Raw genomic sequence first — 17,343 nt, 5'->3', positions numbered from 1 at the left:
CCATAAAATTGCCTGTATAAAAACAGTGTCCAGTGTCTGCAAATTGGAGAGGCTGTCCTTGTGAACTGGATTTTAAGACATATATTTAGAACACCTGTGATAGCATTTACCTATGGTATCTTAATCTGATTGGCAGCCATCTTCTCTTGGTACCTGTTTCAGAGTGTCTGGAAAAGGTAACTGACTGCCTGTCACTTCAACCCCAGTCTCCCTTCACATGCACAGACACACACCCAAGTGAATTTCCTATATTCCATCGCTCCTATTTTAAGTTAGATCACTCCAAATAAAGCCTTTCAAATTTGATGAAACTATACCCAGTAGAAATTTTTTTTTAACTTAAGTATACTTTTTAAATACTTTTTCACCTTGTAGTTAAAGAAGCAAATGATAAAATAGATTATTGGCACTTACATAGCTTTCAGATTTTGGCCAGACTGACTTGAATAAATAATATTTTTGATCTGCTAATTCTTTTCCTAACAGGAAAATTTAGAATATTAACAGTACTTGGACTTTCCGTTATTACTAAATTAGGCTTAGCCATTCAGATAGAAGTTAACTAATGCTTTAGAGTTACCTGAAGAAATACAGTGGTGTTCACATGTACATTTAACTTATATGACCTTGACCGTACACACGTAGCAATGAAAGAAGACCAAGAAAAAAAAAATCATTCGAGAGAGAGAGAGTGTGTGTGTGTGTGTGCGCGCGCGCGTGCCCTGGCATTGTATGGAAGACACAAACCTGTTTTGCCCTGTGTGTTTTCATTCTTTTTCCCCCTCTCTTGTTATGGGCATTTGGCTCCATCAAGTACAGTTCTAATATTAAAAAACATTTTTTTTTGGTCCACCATGGTCCTTTGACATCTGCCAGCTACTTCATGTATACATAAAATGCTTAACTTAAAGGGAATCCATGTGACTTAGGATATAACGCCTATGTAAGGTGATACGACTCCACTGTCTCATAAGCTTTTCATTCTTGTTAAAGATTTTGTCTTTTATCTCAGTATACCTTTTTTTTTAAAGTCCTGGACATTGGATTCTGTGTTTATTGCAAAGTTATAGTAGCACATATAATAAGTGCTTTAAAAAGGGTTAATAATCTGAGTTCAGATAAATGTAGCAACAGCCGCCTAGTGGTTTTTTTTTTAAGATTTGAATAGGATGCATTTTTTTCCCACTGATCTTTATGATAATTAGATTGTTTTGTTTTTAATTAGAAATAAAGCTGTTCAACTTGAAAATGAGTTGGAGAATTTTACTAAGCAGTTTCTACATTCAAGCAATGAAGAAGAATCTTAAGAGATTGCCTTGGTAATCATCATAGGAGAAAATGGAGCTTGTAAGGTTGGGGCAGTTATTTTTATGAAGTGACTTTATGAATTATACTAACTGTATCTAAGTAGCAAATCCTTGAGTAGATTCTGGTATTGATCTATCTCAGGGTGTTTGCATTTCTGAAGAATGTTATGATGTCTCTTTAGTTTTAATTTTGGGTAAAGAAAGATCCTTTGTGTGACAATAATGAATTCGTTAATAGCAAAAGAACCAACTCTGTGACCCCTGAGGGGTGGGGCCCTGCTCTTAATTAGGGCTCTCTTTGTTTTTGATTCTGAAAAACTCTGCTTCCTGGCATCCAGGAGTTAGAGAATGCTCTTTTCATCTTCTTTCTCAAAACTAATTTTTGATGCCTACTTGAATGGGAATAGTCACCTTCTTGTTTTATAAACTGCATTGCTCTAACCACAAGGGAGTGTGGAATGTTCTTGAGTGTATTATTTATGCAGGTTACAATCACTTTTGCCATCCCAGCAGGTATGTAAACCACTAATACATAATGCTGTTTTTACTCCTTTTATTCCCATTAAAACTGATACAAAACAGTATTCAGGTTTGTTATTACAAATAGTCTCTTATAAAAGTATCTGGGTCTAAGTTTGCTCACCTGTTTCTAAAGAAACATTTCAGCCTCAACTCTGATTCCAGTAAAGAACACTTTCTATCTCAGTTTTAGAAGTCAAGTTTGAAGTGATAAAAATAGCCAAAGATATGGAAGGTCTGAATTTTGGGTGGTTACATGACAGTCATGTATGTTTAACAGTGTTCCTCAGAAGGTGCTTGCCAAGGATACTGCTGGATTGTCGTCATCCCCCGCCCCTGCCCCGGTAGCTTTTATATTTATTGAATTGTATGAATTTGTCAGGGCACGGTTAAAAATTATGACTGTATTTTGTACCATAATGAAATGTTTTGGGGTTCAAGAATTGTGTCTGTTTCTCTGTTAAAAACTAACTGAAACTTAAAACTGACATTCTAGGGCTTTGCTGAACAAAATGTAATTTTGAGGACCACCAAATCAACATAACCCACACGCTAGTTAGAAATGCACAATCCCAGAGGACACAGTGCTTTAGTGTGTGCTGCTTTTCCAGGGAAGGATGTTCCAGGCTTTTTTCTTTTAATACTGACTACTTCCTTTTCTGTGCCTTTAAGGCTTGTGGATATTCCAGGTCTTTTCATAGCAGGTGCAACACTATTTCTTAGGATATTTTAAAGAGAAAATAACATTATTTAGGCCATAGAAGCCTTTTAAAAACACATTTTTAAGCACATCAGATACTATGATGCAATATTCAAATCCAAACAAATATTGGTTTATAGCTAATGATGTTGCTTTATAACCAAAAAATGATACAAGCCACTAAGAAGTGGGATTAGGTAACAACTGTAACATAAAAAACTGATGTCTAGGACTGAGTAAGGCTGATTAAGGTTATGAGCTCAAGGCCTTAATATATATATGCAAGTACTTGAACTTTTGAAATAGCATAGTGGTTTGGTGTCACCGCATTACTGTAGCACGGTGGTTCTCAAAGTTAGTTCCTTGATCAACAGTATCACTTGTCAACTTCTCACACCAGACCTACTGAATCAAATACTAGGTGATCCTGATACATGCTAAAGTTTGGGAACTCCTGGAATAGTGGTTCTGGAGAGTAAGTTTATACTAAAGTTCTCCATCACTAGCTTGAAGGCAGTTGTGCCTGATAAGTTCGAAAATGTATGAACGTTGGAAATGGGATACTAAAATAATGAAACCCAACCTTTACACCAGGAGATAAGTACACCTATGACCAAGCCTGTGAATTATAAAGAAATGATGTGATTTATACAGCTGATGTAGTTCAAGGTTATTGCACATTTACTTGATTGTCTGCTATGTATGTTTGCAGAATTATTTATAAACTTTGTATAAGCTTAAACTTTTTACAACACTACATTTTATAAGTATGCAAGCTTACAAGGTGAAAATAAAACTTGTTTGCCTGATAGTTGGTAAATGTAGCATTTATACTGGCATTTAGTGAGTTTTAACCTTTTATTAATGATTTTTATGGTAGACATATAAACTATCTTGGGGAGACTGGCTCATCTTTATCCTAAGGGGGAGCTTTAGGGAAAGAGTGATGTAATTTTGCTTTTTAATGAAAATCTGTGGCCTTTTAATAGTAGGCTAACATTCACAGTACTATAGGATAGGTCAGTGGCACTCCAGTCTCTTCCTTGCTACCAGCAGCCCATTCATTTTTTATGACAAAATAATTACCTGTGTTTAGATAAAGGAATCAGAGCTGAGCATGAAATACTGGGCTTGGAGTTTAGTTCTGGGACTTAATTAAAAGTGATCCTACTAAAAATTGACTTAAAACATGCTACATGAACTCTGGTTAAAAGCACTTTATTGATTACAGTATCAATTCACAGCAACATTATTTCACAGAGCTACTGCACACATAAAGGAAGGAATCACTGTGCAGGAAAGATCCAAGAGTACTGCTAAATCATGATACAAGTCCATAGTTTGGTGGAAAGCTTTTTATAAGAGCTTTAATCTAGTACATTCACCTTCCCATAGTCTAACTGCAAACTACTGACATTCAGATTCAGTTGGCCACAAGTGTAGAAACCATTCTAGGTGAAGAAAAACATTTTGATAACTTTAAAAACCCACTTAGATGTCAATGCCTTTGGATAAGAATACGCAAATGCAAGTGTTCAGATGCTTCTTGGAAAAGAGAAAACAATAGGATAGAGCACCATTGTGTAAGAGACAGAAAAGGCTTGAAGTATTTACCAAGTATATCACTGAAGTTCTATTAAAAAATAAATACTGGATGATGTAAGATTTTGTCAGGCACATATAACACCAGTTGAAACACATAACCAGTTTTTCATATGCTGCATTAATCAACTATTTTATAGGCTCAATAATTGGATTTAAGAAAAAAGACAGGAAATTTTATCAACATGCAAACAAATTTGCTAAATACAAGGTGTACCATCAATCTGATTAATAAATTACTTTTTTAAACTATGCTAGCTTAGACATTCAATCACACACCATTTTAATGAGTACCTATTGGAACCAACATTTTTAAATACTGCACTGAATTTAAGACAACTGAAAATGGGAGAAAAATTATTAATTATGAAATGTACTTCACATTCTACTTAATCTAACTTAAAATACCAATTTTATTCATTGTGCTACCCTTTCTCACAAGAAAGATAGTCTGACTGGTGAGTGTTTTAAAAATTCTAACAGGAGGTAAGAAACCATTTAAAATTTCACTTTTCACAATGGCAAAAGGGGTATTAGAAACTGAACATAGCACTTAACTTTAAAATGTTTTTAAGCCTGAATCATACCCTAAAGGTTTTAGAACATTATTATTAAAATGATAGGCCCATTTGGGAGATTGTTTAATCGGTTTCCATTAACTTTAAACACATCAACAGGTAGGTCACAAGTGTTCAACTGTGTTATAATTTAAACTGAGACATTCACCAATAATCAAGCATAAATTTCCCTGAACATCTTCATTTTTAAAACAGTTAAAGTCTTAATTTATTACTAAATCTAACACATCAAAAGTGTTGGAGATTAGCCATGTAATATTGACACGGTATTTTTTTTAACAATAATAAAAATTTCATTTTGTCACCTGGAGAAGCTCCATTTCTCTTTCAATAGGTTAACTTTAAAATGACTTAACATATTCGAGAAGCATCTACATCTGTTATGTCTAGGAGACTAATTTACTATCATCATGCAATATTAATCAGTTCAGCTGACTCTAAATTAAAATAAGGAGATTGCCTACTAGGCTCTATTGGAGAATTGAGAAGTATTTCTTGATAGTTAAGTATCTCTTGAAATATTAAGCTAAATCTTTGCCTCTCTGAAGATGGAACTCAACATGCTGTTGTAACCATGGACTCACAACTGTAAAAATCTGAGCTAGGGAGGACCTTGGAGTATGTAGTCTAAATCTCTAATAGCATAGCTGCCAAAAATGAAGCCTTTCCATCAGAGTGAAAGCAATGTCCTTGCTGACAGCACGAAGTGCTTTCTTGGGCAGGTTTATGGGATGATGTGCTGAATCACGTGGCAATCCCTCCACTTTGTTTTAGAAAAGAATATGTGCCTTTAAGATATTCTTGCAACATCTTAAAAACTGTTCTTTATGAAGTGAATAAAGAATCTATAAGTAAACCTACTGAGGCACATTATGTTTAAATCTTTCTTACAAGGTAAAAAGAAAAATTATTAGGCACCAGAACTACAATATTGATGCAAATTTCTTACTACAATGTACAGGCATATTAAGATTTTGAAAAACTAAGATTCAAACTATACTGTACTTCTATAAATTATACACTCTTACTGATTTCAGGAAGTCTTATGCACAAAAGAAATGGTCAATCTGCTGAACTCAAAACCACAAGTAAACAAATATATCTAGCAACTGGAACGCATACCTCTAGAAAACAAAAGATTTAACTACTAAATTAATGTGGTAATAAGGTCACCATTCAGTCATTCATGTATAATTAGCTATAACAGTGGTCAGTTTTCAGTTGCCTAGTACATATTTAATTATGGGAAATGCCTTTTAACTATAAAAAATTTAATAACATCAAATCATTTTTATTAACATGTTTAAGACTAGAATACTTGTCTGTGTGCCTCTCTGGCTAAAGTGTCTTATTACTAGAATCACCAACAAAGTAAAGGAGATACTCTTTATAAGGCTATCTTGCACATGGCAGAAGTGCTTTCTTGAACAGGATTTTGGAATAAATTGCTGAACCACATGGCAACCATCCCTATTTCTGGAAATGAGTATGTTCCTTTAAAATATCCTTACCTTATCTCAAAGAGCTGCTCTTTATGAAGTGATGTAAATAGTCCATAATCATTAACAGCAAAAGTTCATAGAAGTCTTGTATATAAATACACATTCATGCCTGCTATCTACAATAGTCTGGGTTTTTTGGTCCTGTATCTTAATCATCCTCTTTCCATTTTATTCTCTTTTAGTATCAACTGATCTACACAAAACTGTTACTGACTTAATTATACTTAATAAGGTTGGTGCACTTATTAGCACATTCACAATATAAAAATGAAAATTTACAAATAAAATTTGGGAGTATTTAGGTTAGGGTTACAAGTGATCAAAAGTTAACAGACCTATCTCAACAGTAACTGACAGTTTACTAAGTTACAAAACACAATACACTTCTTTATTGGAAAAACCCCAAGACTTCACCATGAGGCAAGACTAACAGTCTTCTATTGTCAATCATTTGGGTTATTTGTAGAGAAAATCCAAAGGGGAAAGTACCTTTGTTTAAGCTCAGGGGGGCACGCTCTAGTAATAGCCACATTATTGTATCATTGACAAGGAGAGGAACTGCTTATTAGTATTTTCCTCTGGCTCCTTGAAGAACTGCTCTTAGAATTTTCTTTTTGCTTTAAAGCGGGGCTCACTTTAGATTTTCTTTGAAGCAAAACCACTTAGAAACCAATATTTTGTGCAAAGGAAAGAAATATTAAGATCAAAAAACTTGAATGTTTCCTTTTTAAGTTTTTGAAGGCACAGATAGTTTCCATCAATTCAGATTTTGTATTATGTGAACATAAATTCATAAAAAGCAACCTTGTTACAATGATAACTCGTCATGTCTAGTGATTGGTTAGCTTTTACACTTCTTTCAAAAATGTAATGCTGTTACATTGTATTTCCTGTCTAGATGAATACTGATGGAGAACATTGCGGGGGAAATTCTTCAGATGCAAGGACAATCCAAATGTTTATCAATCTTCTGAAACAGGGAGGGCACTCTATAACTCAGTTCTAGAATATGAAATCAATAGGAAAGCCCAACTATTTAGAATGCTACCTAAAGTGTCATTTGATCCTAACCAGCTTTTTAAAATGCCTACATTTATATGTGATTACTGCTATCTACCTATTAACATAATACAAGTTTCTTATGTATGTCTAAAATTTCAGAGTGAGAGCTCTATTCCCTGGCCTTCCTTATGATTATGTCCCCTTCAAAGGACCGAATATGAGCACTTACTTCAATTGATAAGATGGCAAACGATGTACTAGAAACTAATGATAATCAGAAGGACTCCCCTCCGCGGTACCTAGGCCTATCAGCATTCTTAACCAGTAGTGACCAGGATTTCTTTCAGATCAGAAAGAAAGAACGGAGTTCAAAGAGACTTTCTTCCAACATCAGTACACACACCTACGGTATCACTTCATCTATTCCTGTGCCTGGTTCCTCCATTACAAAACTCAAAAATGTGACACTTAATCTTATGTATACAAAGTTAAAAATATAGTTCTTTAAAAATGCAACACATACATACAATCAAACATGACAGGCTGCTATAGTGTATACATTCTGTTCTACACAAATAGACTGAGTACGAGCAAAAATTCAAGGTTAAGTTAGCTCAACTTCTCTAATACACTGGTCCTTCTGATCTTAGCAAGCACCTTTACCTTATTTTTTTCACCTTTTTTTTGTATTGTAGTTTACTTGAAAGCTTCTTTTTTTGTATATAATAATCTCAATAGAAAAATCTTCACCTGCAAATATAAGGTAAATTCTTTTTTCACAGCTATAGGCTGTAGTACGGATTTCTCCAGATATCGGTGGAGAACAGAAAATCTGTTATGCACTGTTAATTCCAGATTCTAAGAAAACTGTCCCAAGACCCTGTTGCCACAGCCATGCCATCATCAGTTACACCTAAACAGCTGACACGGTTGTCATGACCAGCAAGAACACCTGAAAAACAAGAGTTCAGTAACAAGTCAGCAGTGGGCAAGTTTTAGAATGAAGTAAGTGTATGCATCAAATACCCTGGAGGGTACTAAGAAGCTAACAAGTTCCTCTGAGCTGAGAGACTGAGCGCCAGGGGTAAGCTGGGCATGTACACGAAATGAAAGTCTTGGTACTACATGAATATCTGTGACATGTGCTTCAAATTGTGTTTTTCATTTTTGAAAAATTATAATTATGCCTTTTTATATCTAGGAAAATATATGTAGACTTTTATTTTACATCTCTGATTGACACTAAATTTTGTCAATAAGCTATTCTATTTTCAGCAAAAGCGAAATTTTAAATGAAGTTCAATAAACTTTGACCACCAGAACAACAAAAACATAAGAATGAAGCTGTCTTACACCACCACTTCCAAAAATATCAACATAATTTATTTACTTTACTCTTTTAGCCACCAAACACTGGAATGTTCTGGCCATAACTTTCTGAAACCATCAAACTCATCCAGTTTCAGTTTCTTTTGTATGTTAAACTCATGTGATATACTGATCACCACCCAGGAGAAAATGAAATATTCTCAAATATTTGTTAGGAAAATGAGAAATGCAAAGATTTAAAAGAAAAATTAGAATATTAAATTCTCAATAAGAATTTTTTCTTTAATATACTGTGTTGGAATTTGCATTATCTTTATAATGAAGCATAGCATTTCACCCAGTCGCAGGAACAGAAGTTCATCTTGCCTAACTTAATTTTCTCTGTAGTATGGCAATGTTTGGCAATAGGCAAATTTTTTACCATTATGGGTTAAAATAACAAAAAATGAACATTGTGGCTCAATACTCCAAGTCACATTGGAAAGGATAATGAATTAGCAATTCACGAGTCACTGTTCAGCTTTAAGGTGAAAGTATCAAGGTGAGCCAACGTGATACCAACCAGCCGTAACAAAGCAAAACTAAAACTCAAGCATATGCTAAAAAATACGGAAAACAAACACTTTTTTATTTTGTTATAGATACTAATTGATTCAATCCAGGCAAAACACCTAATACCTCAAAAAAGTCATTGGATTTGGATAACTGAGTATGTCTAAAAATCCACTTGCAAAATGCTCAACTGTGAACTTTTCGGCAGTCTCTTCAGACAGGTTGTAGAAAATTATTCCTGGTAATAATACTGCTCTGGTCCCTCAGAAAATTCAACAACCGTACAGGAGTTTAAAAGGGAAAGGATATAAACGCACTGGACACCGAGGATTTGAGAGCAAGCAACACAGCAAAGTTCTGTGAGCTATGTGGCAGTGACTGTTAGTGGACCCCAAAATGCTGAATTCAAAGCAAATGCTTTGGCAAGCCAGGAAACAAAACTATACTGCAGAACCTCCAGAAGGATCAGATGCTAGTGGAACCAGAAAGGGGCAAAGACAGGACCAACTAAGACTGCATTAGAAAGTGTCCAGGAACCAGCTAGACTCCCAGGTCTTCACTCTGCAGTCAGATGATTGATGGTTCTGCCCTAGAGCATGAGACCAGAGACTTAACTTGCTGGAGAGAGTCACAGAGGGTCTCTTAACTGGAAGAAAACAGGCAGAGTTCAAGTTGGTCAAACTGCTGAAAATGGGGAATAAGGAAGGTTTACTTGCTACTGTTTTTGCACCCAGCTTTCCTCCTGAAGTCAGCCCCCAAACTGTCCAGTCAGCTTATATACTCCAGGAAGAAAAGGAGAAGCTCCACCTCAGAGAACACAGCTGGCCCAAGGGGAAAGGCCGTAAGATCGGACAGAGGTTCCCCAAAGAAAGCCTGGGAGGATCGCCCTGCAGTGAGGCCACAGCCAGGACACCCAACCACGTGCAGAGGGCTTTCCCAGTTTCAGCGCCTCCCTCTTTAGCATGAGTAAGAAGCTAAGAATCACCAGAGTTTTAAGGAAATATGCTTGACAGGAGACTGAAAAAATAAGGGGGAAGGAAGGCAACCTGCAAAACACAAAAGACTATGCTCAAAAGAAGAAAACTTCAAAAAAAGGCTTTCATTAACAACCTCAAAGAAACAAAAAACTTTACTCATGAAAAAAAGAATGGGTGCCTTAAGAGAAAAACCTCTCAAAAAGATGGTAGCAAAAATGAAAAAACAAAAGTTTAACACAAGAGTCATGGAAAGAAAAGGCAAGGATTTCTCAGAACATGGAGCAAAAACGACAGACGGAAAACAGAAAATATAATAAAGTCTAAGAAACTCCAACATCAGAATAATGGGAGTTCTACAAAGAGAATGATAATGGGAAAAAATGCAACCAATTAAATACACCCCTCAAAATTCCCAGTACTACCAGGTATAAATAAGTTTCCAGATTGAAAAGCTCCACTGAATACCCAGAACGGTAAAAATGGGTCCATTCCCAGATAACAAAACTGGCAGAAAGTCTGAAGATTAATTAGTGAGAAGTACATTAAGACTAAGGGTGTAAGCCAAATAATTAATTTAACCCTAGAGAATATAAAAAAGCTGCATAGCCAAGGGGGCGGGGGGTGGGAAGGGATAGAATGGGGTTTCAAAATGTAGAACAGATAAACAAGATTATACTGTACAGCACAGGGAAATATATGCAAGATCTTATGGTAGCTCACAGAGAAAAAAACGTGACAATGAATATATATATGTTCATGTATAACTGAAAAATTGTGCTCTACACTGGAATTTGACAAAACATTGTAAAATGATTATAAATCAATTAAAAATGTTTAAAAAAAAAGCTGCATAGCAAAGGAGTCACACAGCATATACCTCACTGCTCAGCAGTAAGAACTGTTTAAAAAGTCGTAATTACACCAACACTGATGTTCTAAACAAAATTCACTACACAGGAAAAACTGGAAGATGGGCACTGAGGTGGGAGGAGGGATGTCAAGGCCAAACCCTCAACAGATAATGCGTAAAGTGTTTTTTTAAAAAAAACCAATACAGGCATGTTACTCAAAGGTATGGAGGTAAATACTTAAAAGCTCTCTTTGGGAGCAGAAAATATGAGCTGGGGTCAGAGGACTGCTGTGTTCTGGTAACAAGTCATGCAAAACTATTTGATTCCTTGAGTATAATTTTTATTCCAAAAAAATTTTTACATCACCCTGTGTAATGTGTTATTAATGACAGTCCCCAGGATGACTTGATGCTAATATTCTGGAAGCTGCAGAGGAGGACTCGGAGTATGGGACTCAGGGGAGACAATGGTTCTGTGTCCCATCCCAGATGAGATTGAAGGCAAAAAGTCATGGTCCATAACAGTTACAGCATTTCCTGTCAGGTTACAGGGAAACTGTAATTTGGAAAAGACCACCCTAAATGATACTCACTATTCATCTTTATGTCAAAACTTACCAAACAAGAAAATATTATAAACTCAGATAAAACTCTTCAGAAAACAGAAACGTAAATGTAAGTATGGTTCATGGACGGGAACTGCACTCAAAGTTGAGGCAATATTGACCATGAATGAGAAGAGCCAGGCTACCGTTCCCCATGGCCCCAGGGTGTCCAGGAGGCCCCGAAAACAAGTGACAGGAGCCCTTTCACATTTCCTGACAAAATCAAAACCTAACATGGACTTATTTACTAACCTGCACGATCTCCTTTGAGCGTGTCCCACACGTTACAGTTGAAGTCATCATAGCCAGCTAACAGGAGACGCCCGCTTTTTGAGAAGGCTACGGAAGTGATCCCACAGATGATATTGTCATGAGAATACAGCAGTAACTCCTGGTCTGCACGAAGGTCAAAGAGCCGGCAAGTGGCATCATCAGAGCCAGTGGCAAAGGCGTATCCATTTGGGAAAAACTAGAAGGAAAAGCAACATTTATTCCATCGATGTATATAGAAATTATGTGAGGCAGTGTAACAACAGACTCTAGGCTAAGACAGACCTAGGTTCAGATTCCAACTTGGCTTCTTACCAGGTGAATGATGTAAAGCACTAAAGATTCTTGAACACTTAGGCCTTAGTTTCAGATTCTGAGTGCTGGTTAGGACTGAATGAAATAATACATGCAAAATCCCAAACCCTTGTTCAGCACAGAGCAAGTATTCATTAAGTGTTGGCCCTGGCACTCCATGTGTCTTACTAGAACATTTAAACACTGCTATTCACAGAATTTATTTACATATGTGTACTCTTAGAAGAAATGTTCCAAAAATCTCATTATGAGAAATAGGAAACCTTTCATGAAAGAGAACAAAAGTCATTCCAGTTAGGCTAGGTTATAAAGTAGTAAAGAAAACTGTGAGTTATTAGTTTGTGAATCCCCTTTCTCAGACACTTTACAAAAGAGGAAATCACTTTTTTCATCTATCTATTGGTCATCTGTATTACTCTGTCAGTAATAAAATAAATAAAATAAAATATTCTTTGCAGGAATAAAATGAAGAATACAAATGTTTCCTTTGTTGCAAATATTTATAGTTTATCATTTGCTTTCTAATATTGCTTACTTTTTAAAAAACAGAAAGCAATTTTTTAGAGGTATCACACTCCCTGATTTCAAACAGTACTACAAAGCTGCATACAAAACAGTATGTTACTGGCACAAAAACAGACACACAGATCAATGGAACAGTGGAGATGGCCCAGAAATAAACCCACAAATATACAGTCAAGCTACAACAAAGGAGGCAAGAATATACAATGAGGAAACGACAACTTCTTCAAAAAATAGTGTTGGGAAAACTAGTCAAATACATGCAAAAGCATCAAACTGGACTAGTTTCTCATACCACATAAAAATAAACTCAAAACTGATTAAAGACTTAAAAGTAATAATACCTGAAACCATAAAACTCCTAGAAGCAAACATAACCAGTATACTCTTTGACAATGACCTTAGCAATAATTTTTTGGATCTGTCTCCTCAGGCAAGGGGAAAAAAAGCAAAAATAAACAAATGGGACTACCTCAAACTACAAGACAGCTTTTACACAGCAAAGCAGACTGTCAACTGTCAAGAGGAAAAGGCAGCCTACTGAATGGGAGAAGGTGTTTGCAAACAGTATATCCGAAATAAGGTTAATATCCAAAACATACTAATAACTTATGCAACTCGGTATCAAAACCAAAACAAAACAATTGATTAAAATATGGGCAGAGGACCAAACAGACATTTTCCCAAAGAAGATATACAGATGGCAAGCAGACACATGAAAAGGCGCCCAACATCACTAATCATCAGAGAAATGCAAATCAAAACCACAATGAGGTAGCACCTCACATCTGTATTATCAAAAAGACAAGAAATAACAAGTGTTGGTGAGGATGTGGAGAAAAGGTAACCCTCCTACACTGTTGGTGGGAATGTAAATTGGTGCAGCCACTATGGAAAATAGTATGGAGGTTCCTCAAAAAATTAAGAGAACTACCATATGATCCAGCAATTCCACTTCTGGGTATTTACCCCCAAAATCAAAAACACTAATTGGAAAAGATACATGCAGCCCATATTTACTGCAGCACTATTTACAATAGCCAAGATATGGAAGCAACCTCAGTGTCCACTGATAGAAGAATGGATAAAGATGTGATATGTGTGTGTGTATATATATATGTGTGTGTGTGTGTGTGTATAAATACACATATCTTGCCATTTGCAACAACATGGATGGATCTAGAGGGTATTGTGCTAAGTGAAATAAGTCAGACAGAGAAAGACAAAAACATGATCTCACTTATATGTGGAATCAAAAAAACAAACAAAATGAACAAAAAGACACTCATGGATGGATACAGAGAACAAACGGGCTGCAAGGAGGGGGTGGAGGTGGGCAAAATAGGTGCAGGGAATTAAGAAACACAAACCTCTAGTTGTATAATCAATCAGCTGTGGGGATGTAATACACAGCAGAAGGAATATGGTCAATACTGTAATAACTCTGCATGGAAACAGGGTTACTAGACTTATTGTGGTGATCATTTCATAACTTATGCAAATGTTAAATCATTATGTAGTACACCTGAAACTAACACAATATTGTACATTGACTTTCAATTAAAAAAATTTTAAATCTATAAACAACTTTCAATTTTTATGTAGTCAAATTTGTTTATCCTTCTCTTTTAGATTTCTTTCCTTGTTTTTATGAATAAAGTCCTTCCCCTTGAGTCTATTAATGGATGTTCAATTATATTTTCTTCTGGTTTCTTTTTTCATAATTTCATTTTTCACATCTTAATTTTTATCTATCTGGAATGTATTTGATACATAGCATTCAGTATGAGGATCTAACTTAATTTTCTTAATAATTAAGCAGCTGTCCCCCAGCTATTAATAAATAATTATTTTTCTACTGATTTTGTTGCTACATCTATAATTCCCTAAACTCATTTACACAAAAACTCTTAGTTTTGAGTTTTTGGTCAACATGTGCTTGATAAATAAAAAACATTTTTTCCCCAAAAATATCTTCTTGCAAAATTAAGAGTATATCTTATATACAGAACCGTTAGCAATTACGTTGCTTTTGGAAAGTCTCATCATATCTATACATTTTGGCACCTGATCCAGATAGGACAATTTACCTAAGTCAAGCAGTACCCCACCTCTTTTTAGGACCCCTCCCCTCAATACTGACTGATAAATCATTCTGATTGTCATTCATAATGCCCTTTTAGCTTTAAACTATAAACACATGTGACTAGTTCATCCTCAAATACTTGTCATCTGGCTTAATTAATCCATCTGTGGTTACCTGTTTGTTTTTGTTTTTTTTAAAATGTGAAGGGGCTATCCTTTTACTGGTAATGGTAAATCCGTACCATTTACTGAGCATCCAATATAGTTTTGTTTAGTCTCCATACCATTTTCTGATGTAGGTAGTAGCATTATCCCTATTTTAAAAACTGAGAGAGGGGAAGGATACAGCTCAGTGGTAGAGCTCATGCTTGGCATATGCAAGGTCCTGGGTTCAATCCCCAGTACCTCCATTAAAAATAAATAAATGAATAATAAACAAACCAACCAACCTGATCCCCCCGCAAAAGAAAAAATCTAAAACTGAGGAATGTGTGGTTCACAGAGGCTAAGTAGCCCACCTTATCTCACAAGGCTAGTTCCCAGCAGAACTAAGGGGTTTGGCTGACTTTAAAAGCTATACTCTCTACACTAGCAGTTGCCTGTCTTTTAGACTGTTCTTCCCTTGGGTAGTTCCCTTTGACCGCAGAGATATGGGACTTTATTCTCCTCTGAATACACCGCTGATGTTCATGATCTGCTTGTTTGCTCAAGATGGTCTATCTCCGGGGAGGGTATAGCTCAAGTGGTAGAGAGCATGCTTAGCATGCATGAGGTCCTGGGTTCAATCCCCAGTACCTCCTCCAAAAATAAATAAACCTAATCCACCCCCCCAAAAAAAGATGATCTATCTCTCTATGGGGTTGAAATAAAATTTATTCCTGTCACCTACAAATAAATACCTAAGTCTATGGATTAAAACCTTTCCATTAAAAAAAAAAAACCTCTATTTGAGGATTCAATGTTGTAAGAGCACATTATTTATAAGAATTCTTGAAGATAAATTGTTAAAATCATACTACAGAGTTCAACACTTTAAATGCACAATAAAATTTCCTTAGAAATGCTATTCACTTACACTGACGGCGTTAATATCTGACACATGTCCAGTGAAAGACTGTCTACACATTCCATCGCGAATATCCCATAATTTGGAAGAGGCATCACAAGCACCAGAAACAAAAGTCCTCATGTCGGGACTCAGAGAAAGACTCATCACATCTCCAGAATGCCCAGTGAATATAGTGGTCTGCTGGGCAGTTTCAATGTCCCATAAAGCACTATAATCAAAAGGAAATAGAAATAATTAATGACTGTTAATGACTATTAGTTTCTAATACCACCCTCAACCCCCAAATCAGTATTCTTCTGGAATAAACTTACCAAGTTGTATCTCCTGAACTCGTAACAATTTGGCTGTCATCTAAAAAACGACAGCAGGACAAGTAGCCTACAGCACAGAGAGTAACAAATTTTAGGTCATTACTAATTAATTCAATTACCGTATGAAATAGTAATATATTTTTAAAAATACAATACCTAGACAACAAGTGTTTGTTAGTATAATCTATAGTTCTACTTATAATTACCTCAAACTCTGTTATCTGCAACTGAATTTTATCAACAAACTCTCTCAGGTATTTACTATGTCAATGACATCATGGTGGACCCTCTGACAGTTACAAGCTTGAAATTTGAGAAAGTCACAGTCCCGTCCACCTACTACAATTATCTAAGAGAGAGAGAGATACTTCTTAATACAAATATCTATAATCTATAGCAGACTTGGTTAAGTACTCTGGAAAACTACTTTAAAAGCCTCAGTGAAGGCTTCATGAAAAAGGTGGCATTCAAATGCTCAGAATTCAGCAGTTTCAAAATATGCAAATGGAAGGAAAACACCATTATAGAGATCCTTGTAAAAAGCATAGCCAAATAATATTTCCAAGAATCCAGAGAGGCTGAAGCCTGATGAGTGTCAATAAATTCCTAACGAACACTGCTAACCAAATACTACTGAACTATAGTGTACACACCAGCAAATAAAGCAATGCACAATCACACAGTGGAAAATACTTCATAAGTGTATCTTAATACATGTTTTCAACTACATAGTTAAGTGCTCGTGCCAAAATCTTGTAATTGTTATATGGTTATATGCAGAGAATACAAAAAATTGTTTGCTTTCTTATATTTTTCATTATTGTTTGAATTTTTTGCAATATATTTACAATTTTTACAAAAAATAGTGCCATTTTTGAAAGAGTTATGACCATCATTGGTATAATTATAAAAAGTCAGTATTTCCCTGATTGATGGTACTTTCTACTCTCAGCTGATTCACATTCATCCTTTGCCCAACTGAGCCCACTCGGTCACGCCTTCTCCGCCATCGGCTCATTCTTCAGGAGGAGTCAGGTTTGGGAGGAGAGGACAATAAGCAGTGAAGCTCACCTGTGTGACCCGGTAACTCTCGGCTCACTCTCACATTTCCTTCTCTGGTTTTTAAGTTATATATAGAGCAGATGTTGTCCAGTCCTCCACAAGCAACGTAATTACCAGAGGGAGCATAAGCACAGGTCATCACCCAGGAGGACCTCAAAGGAATAGCATGCATCTGCAGGACAAACG

General features: G+C 35.8%; 2 protein-coding genes across 4 annotated transcripts in view; one reads left to right on the top strand and one right to left on the bottom strand.

Moving 5' to 3' along the window:
* Positions 1-3,355, top strand: part of MFN1 (mitofusin 1) — a 32,007-nt gene extending 28,652 nt beyond the window's left edge. The window contains exon 18 of the mRNA XM_006183772.3: positions 1,226-3,355. Coding sequence (XP_006183834.1) covers positions 1,226-1,307 — 82 coding nt within the window. The 3' untranslated portion in view covers positions 1,308-3,355. The remainder of the gene's footprint in view (positions 1-1,225) is intronic.
* A 373-nt stretch (positions 3,356-3,728) lies between these two features.
* GNB4 (G protein subunit beta 4) overlaps positions 3,729-17,343 on the bottom strand; it is a 51,229-nt gene continuing 37,614 nt past the window's right edge. For all 3 annotated transcript variants that reach the window (XM_032483883.1, XM_032483877.1, XM_032483889.1), the window contains 5 exons: positions 17,167-17,329; positions 16,096-16,162; positions 15,791-15,992; positions 11,776-11,992; positions 3,729-8,162 (listed from right to left, as the gene is read on the bottom strand). In XM_032483883.1, coding sequence (XP_032339774.1) covers positions 8,056-8,162; positions 11,776-11,992; positions 15,791-15,992; positions 16,096-16,162; positions 17,167-17,329 — 756 coding nt within the window. In that variant the 3' untranslated portion in view covers positions 3,729-8,055. The remainder of the gene's footprint in view (positions 8,163-11,775; positions 11,993-15,790; positions 15,993-16,095; positions 16,163-17,166; positions 17,330-17,343) is intronic.

This window comes from Camelus ferus, chromosome 1 (genome assembly GCF_009834535.1).
Source record: "Camelus ferus isolate YT-003-E chromosome 1, BCGSAC_Cfer_1.0, whole genome shotgun sequence".
NCBI lineage: Eukaryota > Metazoa > Chordata > Mammalia > Artiodactyla > Camelidae > Camelus > Camelus ferus.
Note: the sequence above shows the minus strand (reverse complement) of the source record. Positions and strands in the feature narration are given on the sequence as shown.